A 21,199-nucleotide genomic window follows, 5' to 3' on the forward strand; every position below is an offset into this window, starting at 1 on the left:
TATAAGTGATTTCATCGCATTAGAAAATATCAATTTGTCTAAATAAAAAAAACGAAGAAAGAAAAGAAGAGAGGAAATAAGGTAAAAGTTGTTAAAAGAAACCGTGTTTATAACAAACTTATTTCTTTACCACCAGGCCAATCGTTCTTCTCAGCTGAAATACCTTTTTTAGTAACTGTTTATTTAAATATTTAGTAACTCAGCAATAACCGAAATGCGCAATCGACCTCTTTCTTTCTTCACTAGCTTCTTCTTCTTTTGATTCTTCACTAGCGAAAAAGTTCGTTCAACTGCGGCAGATGTTCCTGGGATGCACAAAATAAACTCCACTATTTTCATTACATTAGTAACATTTGTATTAGCCAGTTCAGCTATATCTGCGACTCGTAGCCATCTGTCTACACATGATATTGCTTCCCATTTTTCTGCGTCTTTCTCAGGACTTATAATCTTATGCACTAGTGCGAATTCATCAAAAATCCCGTCACTGTCAAACTCATGATAATTTTCGGGAGTATGCTTAATTAATGCGGCAATCCTATTTTAAATGTCTTCCCATTTGATTTCTTTATAAGTTTTTATCCAAATAAATTTTGATACTACTTCAAAGTTACTCTACCAAGTAGTTAAATAACTCATTGCTTTCTCATAGAATAACAATACATTTTCTTTAAAAACATCTCCTTCAGAGTTGAGAAATTCGCGTCGAAATTTTAACCATCTTTGCTTTGCAGCAAACGGAACATAAATTTCCTGTCTTGTCCTTGTCTACGCAGAAAGGGGTTCTCTGCAAAAGGTGTTCAGCCTCGCAAAGAAGACAGAAAGAGAATTCTACTTAGTGAGGGTTATAATCCCTAAGCGCAGCCGAAGGCCGCCTACGCAGAAAGGTGTTCTCTGAAAAAGGTGTTCAGCCCCTTTTCTTCGCAAAACAGAAAGGATAATTCTACTTAGTGAGGGTTATAATCCCTAAGCGGGGCCGAAGCCCGCCTACGCAGAAAGGTGTTCTCTGCAAAAAGTGTTGGCCCCTTTTCTTCGCAAAACAGAAAGAGAATTCTACTTTGTGAGGGTTATAATCCCTAAGAGCGGCCGAAGGCCGCCTACGCAGATAGGTGTTCTCTGAAAAAGGTGTTAGCCCCTTTTCTTCGCAAAACAGAAAGGAGAATTCTACTTAGTGAGGGTTATAATCCCTAGGCGCGGCCAAAGCCCGCCTACGCAGAAAGGTGTTAGCCCCTTTTCTTCGCAAAACAGAAAGAGAATTATACTTAGTGAGGGTTATAATCCGAAAGCGCGGCCGAAGACCGCCTACGCAGAAAGGTGTTCTCTGAAAATGGTGTTCGGCCCCTTTTCTTCGCAAAACAGAAAACAGAATTATGCTTAGTGACGGTTATAATCCCTAAGGGCGGCCGAAGGCCGCCTACGCTGAAAGGTGTTCTCTGAAAAAGGTGTTCAGCCCCTTTTCTTCGCAAAACAGAAAGAGAATTCTACTTTGTGAGGGTTATAATCCCTAAGTGCGGCCGAAGGCCGCCTACGCAGAAAGAAGACCGTCAAATATCGATCATTACAATACCCAACACATGTGTTCAACCAGTGTGTGTTGAGTTGATATTTGTTTAGTTTGTGTGTGTTGAATTCCTGTGTTGAGTTTGTGTGTGTTGAGTTGACCTGTGTTATTTAGACATGTAATCAGTTATAATGCTTATTTCGGTTAGCACTTGAGTGGAAATCTCTCAAGTGTGCCACTCAAAATTGGATGGTCAAGATTTTTTCGAACAAATCACTTTATTCGTACATACGTACATATATAAATATGCATGTTATGTATGTACATATTTATGTATACAACTTTAAAAAATATTGTACTAAATAATATGCTTATGTTTATAAATACATTTTTTTTGCGCTCTCTAGTTGCACCACGCTCCCTGGCCCACTGGGTGGCCCACTTAAGAGATTTTCATTCACTTGTATCTTAACCGGCAAATTAAAAAAAAGTTGTTTTCTAATTGCGGTCGCAATGACATACTTCCGAGGGTATTCTGCCATTAAAAAGAGCTTCTCATAAAAATACAATCGGCATTCGGAGTCGGGGTAAAACTGTAGGTCCCTTCCCTTTGTGTGGCAACATCAAGGCGCACGTCATGAATCGGAGAAGAAAATTTTATTGGGGATTCCGATAGAATACCCATCCAGTAAAAGTATTTATTCGGGAAGATTTTTCTTTAAGACGACGAAACCCTAGAAATCGGCGTGGCAAATAGAATACCCATCCAGTAAAAGTATTTATTCGGGAAGATTTTTCTTTAAGACGACGAAACCCTAGAAAATGGCAAATTTAACAGTAAACAGTAACAAATTTAACAGTAAACGCAAATTTTATTGCGGATTTCGGCAGAATATCTATATTGCGGAACAAATCATATTAAACAATTTTGATTGAGCCGTTTTTCATGAAAAATTATTGTGAAACAAGTAAAGAAGTATAAGTTCGGACGAAACCGAACTTTATATACTCGGCGCAGGTATCAAATATCGTCGTTTCTACTTTCTTTAACTACATTTGCATGATAAGCAGGGGAGTTTTTCCCGATTCCACACTTTTTCGACAATATGCTGAATGAACTTAATGAAATAATTAAACCAAGTATGGTAGAAATATATAAAGTGGTTACCGAGATACACTATGCCACCTTGCCTTGCGGTGCCACGCCCAATCCTAAAAGTCTATAGCAGTCTTATTTATTGTTAAGAGATTGTTGTAACTATTAACCTGGAGTAAATTAACGTCCTCATTTATTGACATATCGGAGTTTTCGGATGTCTGAAATTTACCGTTATACGGGAAGTGGGTGTAATTTTAGTCCGATTTGAATAATTTTCAATGAATTTCTTTCTTATACTAAGGTTATTGAGTGCTCCGAGTTGGTAGAAATTTATGAATCGGTTACGGAGATACACATTTGTGATCATAAGTGGGCTGCGCCACGCCCATTATCCAAAAATATATAATAGCCTAAGTGTCTGCTAAGTGGTTATTCTAGTTATCGATTTTGAGTCAATTAGCTTCAGTAGTTACTGATTTATCACAGTTTTTATGTTTTTGTAAATTACCGTTATATGGGAGGTGGGCGTGGTTATTGCCCGATCTCAAATATTTTCAACAGATTTCTTAGCTAGGCCCTAGGCAATGCTCGTACCGGGTTTGGTAAGGATTGGTGAAGCGGCTACTAAGATACAGCATTTCATCGTAAGTGGGCGTGGTAACGCCCGTTTTCCAAAAAATTCATATTAGCACTATATTTTACCAAAATTCTACTTCACGTACTAATTTTCAACAATTTGGATCCAGTGTTTACCGAAATATCGTAGTTTTTGCCTTTTTTTTTTGAAAATACTGTTATATGGGAAGTGGGCGTGGTTATATTCCGATATCGCCCATTTTCAACACCAACCTAGCTTAAATAAAGGGAAACCTGCATACCAAATTTCGTTGAGATATCTCAATATTTGCTCGAGTTATCGTGTACACGGACGGACGGACAGGCAAACATGGCTTAATCGACTTCTCTATTCATTCTGAGCTAACTCTAAGTGGGTTTTTTCTTAATTTATCTGCCCTCTTAAACACATTTTTCAGAACAAAATTTGTGTTTAAAGTGCAGACGTATTTTAAAACCTAGGTACTTGAGAAAACGGCCCTAAATTCAAATTCTCATTTTATCAGGTTTTATTAGCAATGCTTCGGACAAATTTTAATTCTATTCATGTTCTTTAAAAAATTCTATTTTGATTTTTTGATGAAAAGTGTGAAGAGACTTATTAAAATCTGATTACACTCATATTGTGCCAGCGCCATATATGTAATACTCCTATATTGGCAGTAAGAGCTAGTACCGTCCGAAAACACTACAGTACAGATATATCAATAAACACGTACGAAAGAAAAGGAAGACATACGTTTATAAATGAACATGTACACAACACATATACAAAAACGGCACTCAAGTACACAATACATTGACAAAAACGGTACTAGACTGTCTCGCTTTGATTGCGGAATGCTTACACATTGAGAAATTAGCTTACTGCCAATATAGAAGTATTACATATATGGCCAGCGCAAATCGGTTTCGCAACAAAAGTAGAACATGTGACTTGACAACTTTTCGGAGAAATGGTATACAATTTTGAAAATCAATGGGGGTATTCTCCAAATCTTTCAAAGCCATTGCACGTAGCACGGATTGCATGGATTGCATAACTTGCCAACATTGGAAACAACATTTCCTGTCGCTGCAAAATATGCAACGTCGAAACCCATGTATATATATTGCAAAATAGCATAGCAAGATAAATGCGACCCTGTGCTGGTGGTTTTGTTGTTGGAATTGCCACATATTTCTCTCATTCCTCTCATCTCGCTCACTCCATTTTTTTTGCTGTCTCTTGTTATTGTATTTGATACATAATTTCGCTGCTTGATACCCACTACTACTTGGGGTGCTCTCGTACTGTTCGAAATTTGGCATAGTATTTTTGCATTTCGTGCAATCCGTGCATAGTGCAAGACTTCGAGAATACCCCTTATATTTTAACATCGGAAAACTGTGGTTCTCTTTAGGAGACTTCCAATATTAATTTCCCATTGTTTATTTTGCCATTTTTTAATATTAAAGATTTTTTTTGGTCCCCCTATTGCACCTTCTGTGGGTTCTGGAGGACCAATAAAATATAGTTACCATGAAAAAATGGTTAAAGAAACAACTGGGTATTATTACTGGGAATCTCCTGAAGATAAGCAAAGTTTTCCGATCGAAAAATATTGATTTTCAAGAATTCAACTCTATTTCTACGAAAAGTGGTTTTCGCCATATAAAATACATGGAAAACTTTGAGCGTTTTGATCACTACCTAATTTTTTTTTTGCAAAATAAAAAAATAGGAGTATATTTTTTTTGTTCTATCCTAGGGGGTGGCGGCATTAAAAATCCGACCTTATTTTTCACTTTACTTTAATGTACATACACTTTGGTAGCTTGAAATTCTCGTTATTCTAAAATTTCTTTGTGTGTGCTATTCTACGTTTGGTAATAGGATGCCTGCAAGCAGTGTTGCCAAGTTTGAATTTGAAAAAGCACTAAAACTCCAGAAAAATCGCGTTTTTTTTTCGAAAAAAGCACCAAATTTTTATTGGAGTATTTAATGGATTTGTATTGTAGGGATGCCGATTCAAACTAATAAAAATCAACGTTTCTTGCTCGAAGGTCGCTGTGGTGTAGTGGTGAGCAGTACGCGCTTCCACTCCGCAGAGCACGGGTTTTGTCCCTGGTCAAAGCAATATCGCAATATCAAATTTAGAAAAAAGGGTTTTTTCTTAATAGCGGTGGCCCCTCGGCAGGAAATGGCAAACCTCCAAGTGTATTTCTGCCTTTAAAAACCGCTTCTCATAAAAATACAATCGCCGCTCGGAGTCGGCGTAAAACTGTAGGTCGCTCCACTTTGTGAGACAACATCAAGGCGCACGCCACAAATCGGAGGAGAAGGTCGGCCAAACACTAACATATGTGTAAGCGCCAATCTATTATTATATTATAAATTCAAACATTTTCGTGCAAGCGACATTAACATTCGTGTTCTTATTTTCTAATGTGCAGCTGTGTCCAACGTTGCCGTTTCGCTTAAATGTAACCAAAATTTTTAAATTTTTTCCTGACGGTTTATATGTTAAATTTTTCTTCGTTTTGCTAAATGTTTTCTACAATTCCTATGAAACCAGAGCAAAAACGAGAAATTAAGTTTCATGAACTATGTGGTAGTTTAAATCTACACCACAGTCTCTTATGATCTTGTGAATTAAAGGAACGATTAACACCTGAATCAAAACGAAATTTGATTTCGCTTTAAAACATGTCTTATTTGAGCGTATTATCCAACGGCGCATAGTTGGAAACATATTTTTGTGTCAAGAAAGCTGTCCACTCTTCAAATCTCATCCGATTTCGATTCTTCTTTTTTAATTTGTGTGCTTAATCGAATCTAATAAGAATTTATTTTTCTTTTGTATTAGCGAAATAATAAAATAAAGTTAGAGTTAATAATTTCCTATTAGTTCTAAAAGTCGATTCCTGGTCCCAACAATGGCAAATTACCGAATGTAATTCTGGCATGATTGAAAATGCTGTCACATATATTGTTGCTAAACATATGCTCTTTTGCTTATGATTGCCATTGTGCCATGATTTTGTTTCCATTTTTGAAAAGTTTCTTACAAAACTTACGATTGCTAGATTTGGTGTCTTCAAACTAAAAGTAAAAGCACCAAAAAACGCACCAAGCACCAAACTCAAAAATTTTCGCATTTTTAGTGCGAAAAGCACCAACTTGGCAACAGTGCTTGCACGTACTTACCTCCAAATACGTTTTGATGCGCATCACACTGCTGGGCAAATTGAGGCAAACAAAAACGGTGGAGACAATTAGCAGCATCTTGGTCACCTTCAATTGCGATGCGTTTGTCAGTTTTCGTCCCTCTGTAAATAGAAAAAAGTGAAAATGTATAACAATGAACAATAAAATTAACTGTGAGGACTTTTAGGTATGGACATACATATACAAGTACATGTTAGCGTTATGCTTGACACAAAAATGCAATTTATTGAAAATGTACATAAAGTAAACATGGTTGTTATTCGTTACATTTGTCGCTATTGGCTTGAGAAATAGAAATCAAAACGTACCTTGGTTCCTTCCGTTAAGAAACGCTAATCATTTTAGCTAAGGACATTGCTGCAAAAGTTCTCCATTTGCATAGCAAAGGAAATTTTCTGTGTAATGCTTATCAAATCTACTAATTATTTTTTGGTAAAGTGATAGTTTTTTTTTATAAGTGCAACTTGACTTGAAAACAAACACTTATCCAAAAATTATAAATTGAAAGTGGTTGGTGCAGTAGGGCCCTGCTCGTGTAAGCGTTCAAACGTCGATAGCTCCTAAAATAGTAAACATAAAGTGCAAAATTTTATATTGTTCTTTAGATTATATAACGGACTGCCGATAAATGCTAAACTATGTATTTGCAGATTAATGCTTAAGCTTTTCCAATAAACAGCGTTACAGGCAATTTGTTTTACTTCCTTATCGTGTTTTAACTACCTGATACAAAAAAAAAAAATAATTGTTGAGCGTTATTTCCTAAATAGTTTTATTCGCTCTCGAATGAATCTATTTTCACCACACCTACACTCACCACACCTCTTAAGCCCACCACACCTGAATTCACAACACCGCTACTCACCACCCCCAATTTCACCACATGACACGATGTCACCTGATGTGGCATCAATGACAACATCATTTGGCATAAAGTGAACCAAACTAAACAAGATTTTTAATCTTATATAATGAAATATAAAATAATAGCGGCGTTCATATAAATTGATAAAATTCCGATAAACGAGACAAAAGTTGAGTATGGAGAAGAATAAAGGGATAAATACAGAAATTAATATAAAAGTAAAGAAACCTGAGTATAAAGTCAAAGAGGAAGAAAAATTTAAATACCTAACCTAATAACAATGGTGGGGGTTAATATGTAAATGAAGAAAATAATGGACATATTTAGAACAGGATAAAGGAAAAGATAAAGATGAAGATGGAGATGAAGATGAAGATGAAGATGAAGATGAAGATGAAGATGAAGATGAAGATGAAGATGAAGATGAAGATGAAGATGAAGATGAAGATGAAGATGAAGATGAAGATGAAAATGAAGATTAAGATGAAGATGAAGATGAAGATGACGATGACGATGAAGATGAAGATGAAGATGAAGATGACGATGAAGATGAAGACGAAGATGAAGAAGAAGAAGACGAAGACGAAGACGAAGACGAAGACGAAGACGAAGATGAAGAAGAAGAAGATGTAGATGAACATGAACTTGAACATCAACATGAACATGAAGGTGAAGATAAACATAAACATAAACGTTAAAAGCGTAGAGACAAAGATTGAGAGGAAGAAAGTGATAGGAATAAAAAGGAAATACAACTGAAGAATTTGCGATGTTATACTATTGTGTTGTGTTATCATGGGCGTAGTCAGGTAGGGGAAGGGGGGTGCTCGAGCCCCCCCTAACTTTAAAATTTCCCTTATATATATATAAAATAGTACCCTGAAACGCCAGCTTAATAGGGTCGAGATCCCCCCCTCTAAATTTCATTCTGGCTACGCCGATGTGTGTTTTGCTACATATGTAGGGCTGCCGGATATCTCCGTTGGCAAACCGGGACATTTTGGAAAATCTAACACCACAACCGCCCCTCCCTTTCCTTTCTTTTAGACAAAAATTACTTACGTACGAAAGTATGTAGCAAAATTTTATTTTGGCAAGACAAAAACAGAACCATAAAAAGATGAGATCATTTTAACGTACTAAAGTTCAAAATAAACATATAGTGCCGCCCAAATTATTCGCACAATGCATTCAAAATTTTTTTGCTTTACTAGTACATATAATTCTTCTGTTCGTGTGTTTTTGAGTAAACCGATTTTATTATTTTTTTATTATACGTGTATTTATTTGTTGGATCTGCTTATTTTACATATATTAAACCTAACAACAAGTTTAAAAATCTTACGTCTAATGTACAATATTATAGGTCAAACCCTGGGTTTACGTCGCTCAACAAAAGGCGGGTAGGTCTTTTCTTCGCAGACGTGTTAGATTTGTTGTGTTCTACAGGCCACTTGCCAGTACATTTGGGTGGTTACGCAGCTTAATTTTATATCAGGGACCCAACCGGTTATGACTTTTATAATAAAAGTTTCGTGAAAAAAAGTAATTTTGTGACTTTTATTTTTTTTTAGAAAAAAAATTACTGATATAATTTGATTTTTATTTTTTCAGTCAAACAATAACGGTTATAATGTGACTTTTATTTTATCCGGCAAAAATAAAAGGCTTAGCTTAATAACAAAAAAGCCTTAATTCCAAATAAGGTAAAGTTGGTACCAATCGATTGTAGGTGTTCTGACCTCCTCTCCCCCGAAATGTAGGATTTTAAGGCACTAAAAACTTGGAAAAAGCAAAATGGGCTTTGAAAAAAGCAAAAAAGGCATATATTTTTTAATTTTGTTATGTACTTCCTTTACGTACAATGTGCATGTCCAATTAAAGATATTAAAAAATACATACAGTGGTAAAAAAATTATAGCCGAACTACTTTTTGCCAAGTTTTAACGTATCATTTTCGTTGTAATTTAGTTTTGGTTATTTCTGTATAAAAATATAGTTCACTAGATCGCCCCACCCGCTTCGCTGAGTGTATGAAATTTCAAGGCAATACTACTGCCAAAAAGGGCTGCCAGGTGGCGCTGGAGTGATTATGAATAATCACCAATGAGTATATCGTGTTATGCTTGGCCCAATGGATGTGTTTTGCCAGTATTATTATGCGTTGAAGCTTCATTCGGAGACACCAGGGTTGAGTTGTGCAGGGATAAATCTCACATCACCACCGATAAATCAACCGCCAGGACCATTACGCGCCTTTTACTGTAATACTTAATTTAGAATAATTGAATTTAATTTTTAAAAAGGTGGCAACCCTTGTGAAAGACTTAAAGGTTATTCAAAACAAAAAGGTTTCTTAACAATATTTCGTTAGGCAACCATATTTTAATTCTTCAGATAGCTTGCGTATAATTGTTTTAAACTTGACTTTTCAAACAGGTGGCGACCCTTTTCAAAATTCATTCGAACTACAACTTTTGTAAGCATCTTGACATCCATTTTTTAATATTATTTTGAAATAAATAACTCCCTTAATTGAAGTTGAGTTTGATTTTTTGAAAGGGTGGCAGCTCTCATCCATGAGTAAATAATGATTTTATATATCTCCATACCAAGTTCCAGTAATATATCCAAAATATTTCCTGAGTAATGCAGTATGAAAAATTCCGTTTGTATTGGAGGTGCCACGCCCCCTTGTCTAATCGATATCAAATCTATCCTATATTTTAAGTTGGGCTAAATGACAGAAGTGTACAAAATTTCATGATGATCGGTTGAGTTAAAGCGTGAAAGCGTAGCAAACAAACAAGCTCACTTTCGGATTTATAATATTAGTAAGGGTAGTAAGGATTCTTTAACAAAACCCGTGTAAATTCAAGTTTCCAAATTTGTGCGATATTAAAAAAAATCAACAAACTTTCGTACAAATATCGAGCTTTTTTAAAAATTCTAAAAAGTCAATGGTAGTTTTTAACCACTTTTACTTTATTCGACTAGAACTCAATGGGCTACAAAACTGCATAGTCAGAATCTAATTAAAAAACTCGAAATATTTACGAAAATTTCTTGATTTTTTTTTAAATGGCATACATTTTTAAGGCAGTAGCACTCGATTGGTACATTTGTACAGATTGGTACATTTTTACATTGGGCTATTGGTACAACGCCTGGGTTCAAACCCTGGTCAAAGCAACATAGCAAAAATATAGAAAAAAGGTTTTTTCTTAACAGCGGTCGTCCCTCGGCAGGCAATGGCAAACCTCCGAGTGTATTTCTGCCATGAAAAACAGCTTCTCATAAAAATATAATCGCCGCTCGGAGTCGGCGTAAAACTGTAGATCCTTCCACTTTGTGTGGCAACATCAAGGCGCACGCCACAAGTCGGAGGAGAAGCTCGGCCAAACACTAACATATGTATGTGTAAGCGCCAATCTATTATTATTATTATTGGTACAAAATAAAAAAAATGGGAACATTTTTTTTTGTAGTCAAAGGATTGGTGCAATACAGCGATGTTCTGTTGAAAAATTTCAACAAATTAATTTTCGTAAAAAACTAACCAAAATTAAGTAACAACAAAAATAATATTTTAAAACTTGTGAAAATTTGGTGGGGCTATAATTTTTTCGACTACTGTAGATACATTAGACTGCATCACCAAAAAAAGTTGCGGTTTTCTTTCGGGATTACCAAACCTAGTATATTTTAAGACTTCTACCAAAATATTTCGGAAAAATATTAAGATTTACGTGAGCTGGGCCGGTTTGAAAATACTTCTAAAAATGTTTTTTTTTATGAATAAAAATAGTTTCTTAAAGGATTTTTTGGAAAAATTCCCCTCAGATGACAAAACAGTTTAAGTTTGAAAAATTTACATAAAAATATTAAAAAACTGTATCAACGGAATCATTATAATCAGAGAAAAACTTGAATAACTGCCCCAAAACTTTACCGACATAGACTTATGAGGTATCAGTGGAAAGGTATTTTCTCACCCTTTTTATTTCTTTGCAAAAAAACTCATTCACGTCCCAATTTTTGCTTTATTCAATACCAACGCATCTTAATTCAACATGGAATAATACTCGTTTATCTTACCTTCCTCCTACCATACTTAAAAGGGTGAGAAAATACCATACCAATGATACCTTATAAGTCTAAATTGGTAAGGTTTTGACTGAGTTATTCAAGCTTTCCTTAAACCAATCTTTGAAAAAAGTTAAAAAACAGCATCAGAAATCTGATTATTATGATTCCGCAGAAATTTTTTTTTAAATACCTTTATGCAAACTTCTTAAGCTTAAACTGTTCAGTCATCTCAGGTAATATTTTATAAAAATAATTTAAAAAAAAAAACTGTTTTTATTAAAACAAAAGTCATTTTTTGGAGGTATTTTCAATTCGGTCCATCTCACGTAAATCTTAATATTTTTGCGTGATATTTTGGCGGAAGTCTTAAAATATAATAGATTTTATAATTCCAGTGGAAAAACAGTACCGTTTTTTTTGTATGGGGAGTGATGCTGTCTACTGTACAAAGTTGAGTATGATTACTCGCCGTCTATCATAGTAGCACAATGCCACTAAGTGCATTTTAAAATTTTCAGGCAATAGCCTCATGCGATTATCGATTATATTTTTTGTTGTTTGTGTGAAATATTTTATTTTTATCAGTATTTTTCTTTTAATCAAAATATGTTGAAATAAAAGCGAAAATAAAAAAATTTTTGACAGGGGGTAATCCCTTATAATTTTTTCAAAATAAAGGACCCCTTTTGTACTTTATTTCTTAAACTGTCCTTTAAATCGGCTCTGCATGTTTCGGAGCAAAATTTTTAAACGCAGAATATGAAAAATGAAAATGTCCCTTATAAAATATAATGAAAACCTTCGCCAGTTTGTTTCGCACCCCACTTAAGGGTTTCTAGGTAATCCCTAATCTTTGTACAATCTATAAAGCACAGGGAAAGTTGTGCCCAGGATTGTGTTGCACGCTGAGTTTCCAGTTCCACTAAAAGAGAACAATAAACCCCCTAAAGCACAGTGGCTCAAAACTGGCATTTAGTGTTCGTAATTCACTGGAGACTTAATTTTTCACTTAATTTGATTAATTTGTATTTAATTTTTTTTATGAAAGCTTACGATATTTGCAAGAGACCAGTTGACCCTGATTTCTGCACTTTTATTTGATTATATTAAATTATTTTAGTGCAAAATGCAGATAAAGTAGCAATTTTGAAGAAAATGTATTCTCCTGTTCCAGTTAATAAATGTTACATAATAAAAACTGGTTGAAAACAATTGTATGGTTCTCCCAAAACGAAAAGAATACACAAAAAAAAATTTGAAATGTGATAAAAAAATGTTCACCGAAATAAATGTTTTTTTTTGGTTTTTAGTAAAAATTGGTTGAAAAATGAATGCTCCGGTGCATTATGAACATTGAATTCCAATTTTTAACCACTGTGTGCTGGCTTCGTCGTGCAGTATGAATTATGATAAACGCATTTTGGTAGCAAAATATGGCGAAGTCCTTAAAAAGGATTTGGCTTAATTTTTCTCTACAGCGGGGGATCTTGTACAGTTAAATAATATAATTAACTGGTAAATATTTGATTTAAATTACGATATTGGTAAGGCTATTTTTTCCATACAAGTTGTATGTACGTATTCCCAAATAATTTAAAAAAAATGTCCTTTATTTTACGTTGGTTAATATGGTCACCGTACATACATATTGTGCAAAATGCTCGAGTTTGATTGGATGTGGATGCTAACGGACGAGATTCTTCTTCGCGTAACTTAACTTTAAATTCCATACAGCTTTCCGGTTCTTGCGTACAGGGTAGTAATAAAATTAAACAAACAGGGTAGTAATAAAATTAAACAATTGTGTGTCTTCCTAAACTTATACAGTCCTTGGACATATTATTATACTTAGCTGATGGATTATGGCTAAATGAGCTCAGCGGCTCCCCCCTCCGTGGCTCCGTGGAGCAGCAGCAACCCTGCCTAATCGCTCACTCACCACGGCCCGTTCTACCCACGTTCACATAATACACCTACACACACACATATACATATGAATTGTACCTACACATACACACACACATGAATTGCAACATAACATTAAACAAAACACAATTTTGCGATTACCAAGACGGTTCCGTGATCTGATTTTAATTTATATTTTTCGAGAAAGTGGTCAGTGTGCCCCCAAAGTGTTTTGCCCTGGTGTAAAACTAGCGATGGTCCTTCTGCGCCAAACAGACAGGCGCCTTTGAAAAAATTAAACAAAAAATAAAATTGAAATTATTTAAAAACAAACCTAAACAGTGAATAGAAAAAAAACACGAAAAATACATAAATATACAAAAAGAAGGGTAAAAGTGAACAAATTGAGAAAATTTACATACATACAATTCAACAAATTGGGCGCGCCGCGTAAACAAAATTAACAACACAATAAACGAAACATTTCGGGCGCGAAAAAAGAAAAATCAAATTTAATAAAATGTGTTTCAACTAAAAAGGAGGAATCAACAGCCAAGCCGACAAATTAAGTAAACGAGGACGCAAAGTCAACTAGGGAAGAGAAGAGCCCAAAACCTTCAAATAACAAATAAAATCCCAAAGCCCTTGAACATATCAAAGTGAGTTGTATCGGCCATTTATTTTACATAACCTAAATCAGGCCATAAAGCGAACTAAGCCCATGTTAATAAAAATATGTTTTCCTGAATAACGGCACTAGTTCGTTTACAGCCACCAGAAAAGATTTAATCTTATCTTACTTCTTACTAATATTATAAATGTGAAAGTTTGTATGTTTGGATGTTTGGGAAATCATCACGCGGAAACGACTGAACGGACGTGCATGAAATTTGGTACGCAGATAGCTTATGGGCCAGATTGGTTAATAGGCTATTTTTTAAGAGTTGCCACCTGTTAAAAAAGTTTAATTTATTAATATGCGGGAACGACTGAATGGATTTGCATGAAAATTTGCACACAGATAGCTTATGACCTAGATTGGAAAATAGGCTACTATTCTTAAGAGCTGCCACCTGTTAAAAAAGTTTAATTATATTAATACGCGGATACGACTTAACGGATTTGCATGAAATTTTGCACACAGATAGCTTATGACCTAGGTTAGTAAGTAGGCTACTTTTTTAAGAGTTGCCACCTGCTAGAAATGTTTAATTTAATTAATACGCGCAAATGAGTGAACTGATTTGCATGGAAGTTTTCACACAGATAGCTTATGAGCTAAGTTGAAAAATAGGCTACTGTTTTTAAGAGTTACCACCTGCTAAAAAAGTTTAATTAAATTAATACGCGGAAAAGTCTGAACGGATGTGCATGAAATTTTGCAAGCAGATAGCTTATGACCTACAGTGGAAAATAGGCTAATTTTTGGAAGAGTTGCCACCTGTTAAAAAAGTTTTAATTACATTAATACGCGGAAACGACTGAACAGATTTGCATGACATTTCGCACAGAGATAGCTTATGACCTATGTTGGAAAATAGGCTACTATTTTAAGAGTTATCACGTATTAGGAAAGTTTAATTAAATTAACACGCGTAAATGACTGAACTGATTTGCATGACAGTTTGCACACAGATAGCTTATGACCTAGACTGGAAAATAGGCTACCTTTTTAAGAATTGGCATCTGTTTGAAAATGAAATTTTGTTCAAAGATAATTTATGACCTGGATTGAAAAATAGGCTACTTCCTTAACCGGTTTTCCGATCAGAACGAAATTTAGTACACTTACTACGGCTTTCGGAAGGATGGTCTTAAACTGAAAGTAAGTCCGATAACTCAAGGTCCATCCCATACAAATTGGAATTTTCATATTACATACATATCTCTGGAAGTATTTGTGGGAGAGAACTGAAACTTGGTATAGTGATATGTATGTGAAATCAATGATGGCATTAATCGATTGATGTTATAATTAGTTAATTCGATTAAATTCAAGCTGATTACAGTTAATCATGATTAATTTTAATCTGGCTAAATAGTTAATCGTAACCGCGATTAAAAAATTAATTTTTAGTCATTAACTCTTAATTTGATCAAGTAGGTTTGGTGATTAATTGAGTTATGCTGGAATTTCCCTGTGCACACAAAGCAAGTTAATCTGGTATGGCTAAGTCGGGCTTCCTCATCAATCTAAGCAATTTGGTGTGCATTTTCATTAAGATATATACCAACAAACGTTTTACAAACTAGGTTTGTAAAAGTTCCCAGTTTATATATTACTAATAACAATAATTATAATTTTTTTATATTATGTGTTTTTTATAAGCGTAAAACACAAAATAATTACTGCGACACTTAGAAATTACTACCAGAAACAAACTAGGCTTTGAAATTATTTATTTTTTTGTATTATATAATTTGGAAGTTTAGATGTTATTAAAATGTTAAAATATTAGTTATTATTTGCTCCATCTGCAAGTGATCGGTGTTTTCATCGCACACGCGCCATCATGTTCTGCACGACTGCATCATCGACTTTACGCGATGCGCACAACTTGTTTTGCACTCTTCAATATTTTTCATTGTTTCACCTGTTTTCTGCAAGATTTCTTTGACAATTGATGGTAACTTTTGCAACTAAATATCTATTTGCATTACTAAATTGAATTGAATTATATTTCGCATGTGCGTAATTATAAAAACCCTTCGAGTTTCAATGGCAGCACTACTGCCACTTCTACAAAATTACTTCGGTAAAATTAGAGTCATCTCATATTCGAATACATACTTGAAATATTTGGTATACAGTGGCTGCACTTCTAAAACAACTTTCGAATTTTTGCGATACATTTTGAATTCTACCATCTCGTTTTAATTATTCCGGCACAAAAAAAATGTCGCGTGCTTTTTACTAGAACCACCTACCGACATGTACTGCGACCCACTGAATCCGAATCTGAGGTCCGTTTGACACGTACACTAAATTATGAAAAACCGAAAAAATAGCAAAAAAATTTGCAATTTTCGCAATTTACTCGAAATTTTGTACGAGTCAAATGGACGGTCAAAAGCACCCGCAACTTTTTTTTGTGTACCGTTGCCATTATTGCTTGAGTCGCAGGTCCAAATAACGGCACATTCCGAACCAAAAATTACACTGAAAATAGCACAACGCCGAAACCAAATTTGACAAGGGATGATAGAAAATCGTTCCACATTACCTACCCTGTCGGAAACACCAACAACGAAAATGGGAATAACGGCACATGCAGTAATTAATTGATAGCAAAATATTTTCTAATAAAAAAAATTATTATAATTGTCAATGGCATTTTCAATTTTGATAATTTATCAAGAAAATAGATTTAAAATTCTGTGCTAGAACTGTGAATTCTTGATAAATAATCAAAAATTGGCAAATTATAAAAATATTGAATTTATTAAGTCACAGAAACTGGCTGCAAGTATACACACATTTTTTAAGAAATATAGTAGTTTTATTCAGTATATTTTTTTCTCAGTGTAGAAGTGCACATTTTGGTAGTGAAGATTTCGTAACTTTTGGTAACTTTTCTTAAAGATTTTGGTAGGAAAAAATGTTGGCGAGTGGCAACTCTGCTCGCGATTAGTGCATTTGTACAAATAAACATGTGTGTGTATGTGTATAAAAATGTATGTGTGTATGTGTCAACGCAATTCTCTCTCTCTCTCTCTCTACTCTAAGTCTGAGCTCCAGTGGCGTAACCAGGATTTGGCTTTGAGGGACGGGGTGAAAAAAATTTCTATCGATAACTTAAATATGTGACACGCAATGGCTATAGGCATCGCCTGAGTGCATTCTTTCATATATTTATGTATGTGCCAGTTTTATCGTTATATATTCTTTATGTACTCGTTTATTCCACGGGGTGTTCATGCTTTATTTAAATGTAAAAAATTAAATTACTATACCGTTTTAAAAATCTGAAAATTCACCGCGGGAAATTTTTGTATTCTCTTTTTGTCTTCGCCTTCTCGTTTTTGCCTTTGAAAAAAGGTTTTGAACGAACCATTATATCACATTCCTAGGCAAGTTTGGAAAGAAGTGAGCGATTCACAACGGTGTCGTAAGTGTCGTATTGTTGTATGTCGTAAACTCTAAAAGCTTAAATAAATGTTTAGAGAACTTTAAACGTCAACCAACTATTTTTTAGCACTACAAAAAAACATAGTATGACTTGGTTGGTACTTTGCGAACTCCTTTAATATATTTCTTAGGCGTTTAAAGTTTACGACATACAACGATACGACACTTACGACACCGTTGTGAATACCCCAAATATTTTCGATACTAAATTTTATTAAAACAAAATGTTGAAATCAGCTTTATATAGAAACAGTGTCATCGTTAATTAAGAAAGAGATGGTCTTAAACATCATAACTTTACGACACTCACATATTGACTAGATTTGACTATTTATTTTATTATATTTTAATTTGAATTATTTGTTTATAAAAATATAGTTTATTCCTTAACAAACACTAATGAAAATAAGTTTAATCTTTGAACAACATTAAAAAAAATCGACAAACTATCGTAAAAATTTCGAAGTTTCTATTTCAATTTTAACTCTTAATATTTTGCAGTTTTTTAGCTCATTCAATTTTAGTCTAAAAAAGTGAAAATTTAAAGTAGCTGTGATTTACAGTTGATGTATGGCATATTTTTGACGATGTCGGTAACTTTCTTCCATATTATCTAAGTATGTTCGACGACTTTTTTAATGAAGAGAATGAGCAACACCTTCATAAAAAAAAAATATTAAAAATCAACGATAAGTCGCAGCTATGTATTTTAAACTTGCGCTTTATTTGAATTGATCGGGCTACAAAACTGCATACTCAAAATATATATTTATAGGAAATCTAATTAAAAAGCTTTACGAAAGTTTGTTGATTTTGCTAATGTTGTGCAAAGATTAAACCTTGGATTTATACGGGTTTTGTTAAAGGGTAAACTGCATTTTTATAAACAAATAATTAAAATGATATAATTTTAAGATAATTGGCCAATCTAGTTAACATGTATAAAGTTTTGATAAGCACTTGAAATTTCAAGTTTTAGTACTGAATTCAAAGAAGATGTCTCTTTTATCCATTCGTAATCACTTAAAAAAATTTGTTTGTTAAGAAATGTATCTTAAAGTGTAAAATATGTAAATGTACCTACATAAACTTTCCCGTGAATACCATCAAAGCATTGCATGCATGCATATGAGCAAATTAAAAAGTCGATATAATTTACAGTCGAAAAGTACAGTTTTTGTATAGATTATAGATTATTTCCCAACACTGTGGGGAACTAAGCAAAATGGCCTAGTGTATTTCGCAGATATTCAAATACATAATCCACCAACCGATAATTTTATATATTCATTAAAAGATAATTTGTCATCAGTCGGAAATAAAAAAATTATAAATCGGAAGGGTAAAATAGTGTTGTGTTATTAATTCAAAAATAAAAAGTTTCATTTCACTGACGAAGGGAAGATCTATCACCCCATTCTCCCTCCCCCTCCACTACTTTTCCTTTGATTTAAATACGTTTTTTATTTGATACAAATTCAAATATACACGTATTAACTACTTCCATTAGAAAAATATTTTTTTAATAAGTGTGTATGAACATTGTGTAGTAATACATATTATTTGGTTTTACTATGCGTTATTTTCCTCAGTGTAGTATTTTCTTAACTCATTGTTTTCACGAGGAAATTTCATTATAACTTGGAAATTACTCAATTAGTTGATATTTTTTTTAAATCTTTGACTTTCTTTAACAAATTGTTAATTTATTTTGATCTCTTCAGGCAAATTTTTACACGTATAAATAAACAACACCTTGGATGGGTAATAATTATAACTTACCTAATATAAAAATTTTACCTTAGCACTTACAAGTTATTTTTTCTTTTAATCACCTTTATATTTGTAGTTAATAACCACTTCATTTAACACTTAAATGCACACTGTTTTATTTTGGTATTTATGGATTTTTTCAAAGCCTAAGTACTTTTTTGCTCGGGCCAGCAAAGCAACAAACTATCGCCAATGTTGCCATTTTAGCCGTTTTCCGGCTAGATTTAGCCGGTTGCGATAGCAAACAGCCGGAGTAATTTCGGTTTAGCCGGCAGCCGATTTGTTAGCCGTTTTGTAAAAAAAGTAGTCGTTTTTAGCCGATCTTGCTCTTTGCCTTGTTTTCTTAAAATTCAAATATATATGTTTCCATTTTTTAATAAGCGATCCAAAATCTGTTAGAAATGGCTGCTAGCCTTATCGCGGAGTACATTTTTCATGTCAGGCAGGTTTATATAAAATTGGGCCGATTTCGCTTATTTTTATTTCAAACGAATATATTTTTTCCAAAGATGGCCGTAGCGGGGATTTTCTTCAACAAATGTTTGTTATGAATGTCTTAAATTTAAGTGTGAAGTTTTATTCCCAAACTTAGAAAATAACAAATTGTTTGCTTAACACGCGTTTGTGTTTGGATATAGTGCCAACACATAGAATAAATATTACAGGTATTGTCTTCCCAGATAGCGCATATTCAATTCTGCCTTAACTAAAAAACGTCATTGTTGCCCACGCTCAAAGGTTTGAGGTAAGGGAAAAATTGATATATTCATATGTACTTTTTTTAATTTTTTTGCTGAGAACTTATTTAAATTCCAAAACCGAGCAGTACAAATTTCTATGTAAAGCAAAACTCTGGGAAGACAATAGGTTTGTTCGTAACTGTTGGGTTTCCTATATCGACTCTGGTTGAGATTGTATTCGGATTACGAATACAGTTTTTTTTTGCAGCCGAGTACCTTTCAAATCATTGGAATTAACTAAATTTATTGAGTAAACAAGTATCAACTTACAGTTTCCTTTTAAAATCGCTCAAGTTTGTAAATCTACCAAACTTGTTTATTCAAATTACCGTCGACAAAAAATCCAACCATGTGCCACAATCATATGTTTTTCCTAATTGCAAAATTTTTTCCAGCTTTAACTTGCAACTTCTCTCCAAGAACTAGTCTTTCTACTTGTGATTTATAATATAATATCCCAACGGTTTTTACCCTTAATTCCCGCCCATCCGCACGAGGGGCGCAGTCCGCATGACGTACGGAACCAGTATTTTCAATTTTTGCGCTAAGTCACGATAGGCAGTAGTTTGTTAAGTGTCGAGATCTAAAACTGTTCAGCTACAGAACTAAATTCATCAGCCGATTTTATGTCTTTGTTTTAATGATTCATTTATTGAGAGAGGACAGTATCGATTTCTTAATGCTGAAAAGCGGATCTGATATATCAAACGTGCTGGAATGAGAGTTAAAATCCTGGCATAAGCAACGGAGTGGGTCGTGCAATTCAAAATTAGTTTTACAAGCTTTCAGAAATAAGGGCAAAAGTGTCTTGATACCCGGGAGGAACATTAGGGCTAACTTCGCCAAGAAGAAGCGGACTGGAAATTGAGCCTGTTAGTAATTTAAATTTTTAAATTTAAATTTTAAATTAATTTTTAAGTAAATTGTACCAAGCATTTATCTGCGGCTGGAAAGTGTAGGAAGATAAGTTTTAATCGGATCGTATAAGGTGGAATGTTATATTGAGAATCCCAACGGAAATTTCTTAATTTATTTAAATAAAACATGTAAAATTTAGTTGAAACAGTTTAGCCGTTTTTAGCCGGGATTTTTTCGCCAATTTTTTATTTGACTGAAATAATAAATAATATAATAATATTGGACTTTTTTCAAAAAGGAAAATTAAGGGCACAAAGGATTCTTATAGAGAATGTCCTGAGGACCTCAATAACTTTGAAAAATCTTGTCTACAACAATGTTTTGTCCTTGACTTTTTTATTTTTGAAAATTGGG

General features: G+C 33.9%; 1 protein-coding gene across 1 annotated transcript in view; it reads right to left on the reverse strand.

Annotated features, from left to right (window-relative positions):
* The window catches only part of LOC118749270, a 129,462-nt gene that overhangs the window by 104,674 nt on the left and 3,589 nt on the right, over positions 1-21,199 (reverse strand). Inside the window, exon 2 of the mRNA XM_036484070.1 lies at positions 6,406-6,527. Coding sequence (XP_036339963.1) covers positions 6,406-6,483 — 78 coding nt within the window. The 5' untranslated portion in view covers positions 6,484-6,527. The remainder of the gene's footprint in view (positions 1-6,405; positions 6,528-21,199) is intronic.

Source organism: Rhagoletis pomonella, unplaced genomic scaffold (assembly GCF_013731165.1).
Source record: "Rhagoletis pomonella isolate Grant_MI unplaced genomic scaffold, Rhpom_1.0 Rhpom_scaffold_00014, whole genome shotgun sequence".
Taxonomy (NCBI): domain Eukaryota; kingdom Metazoa; phylum Arthropoda; class Insecta; order Diptera; family Tephritidae; genus Rhagoletis; species Rhagoletis pomonella.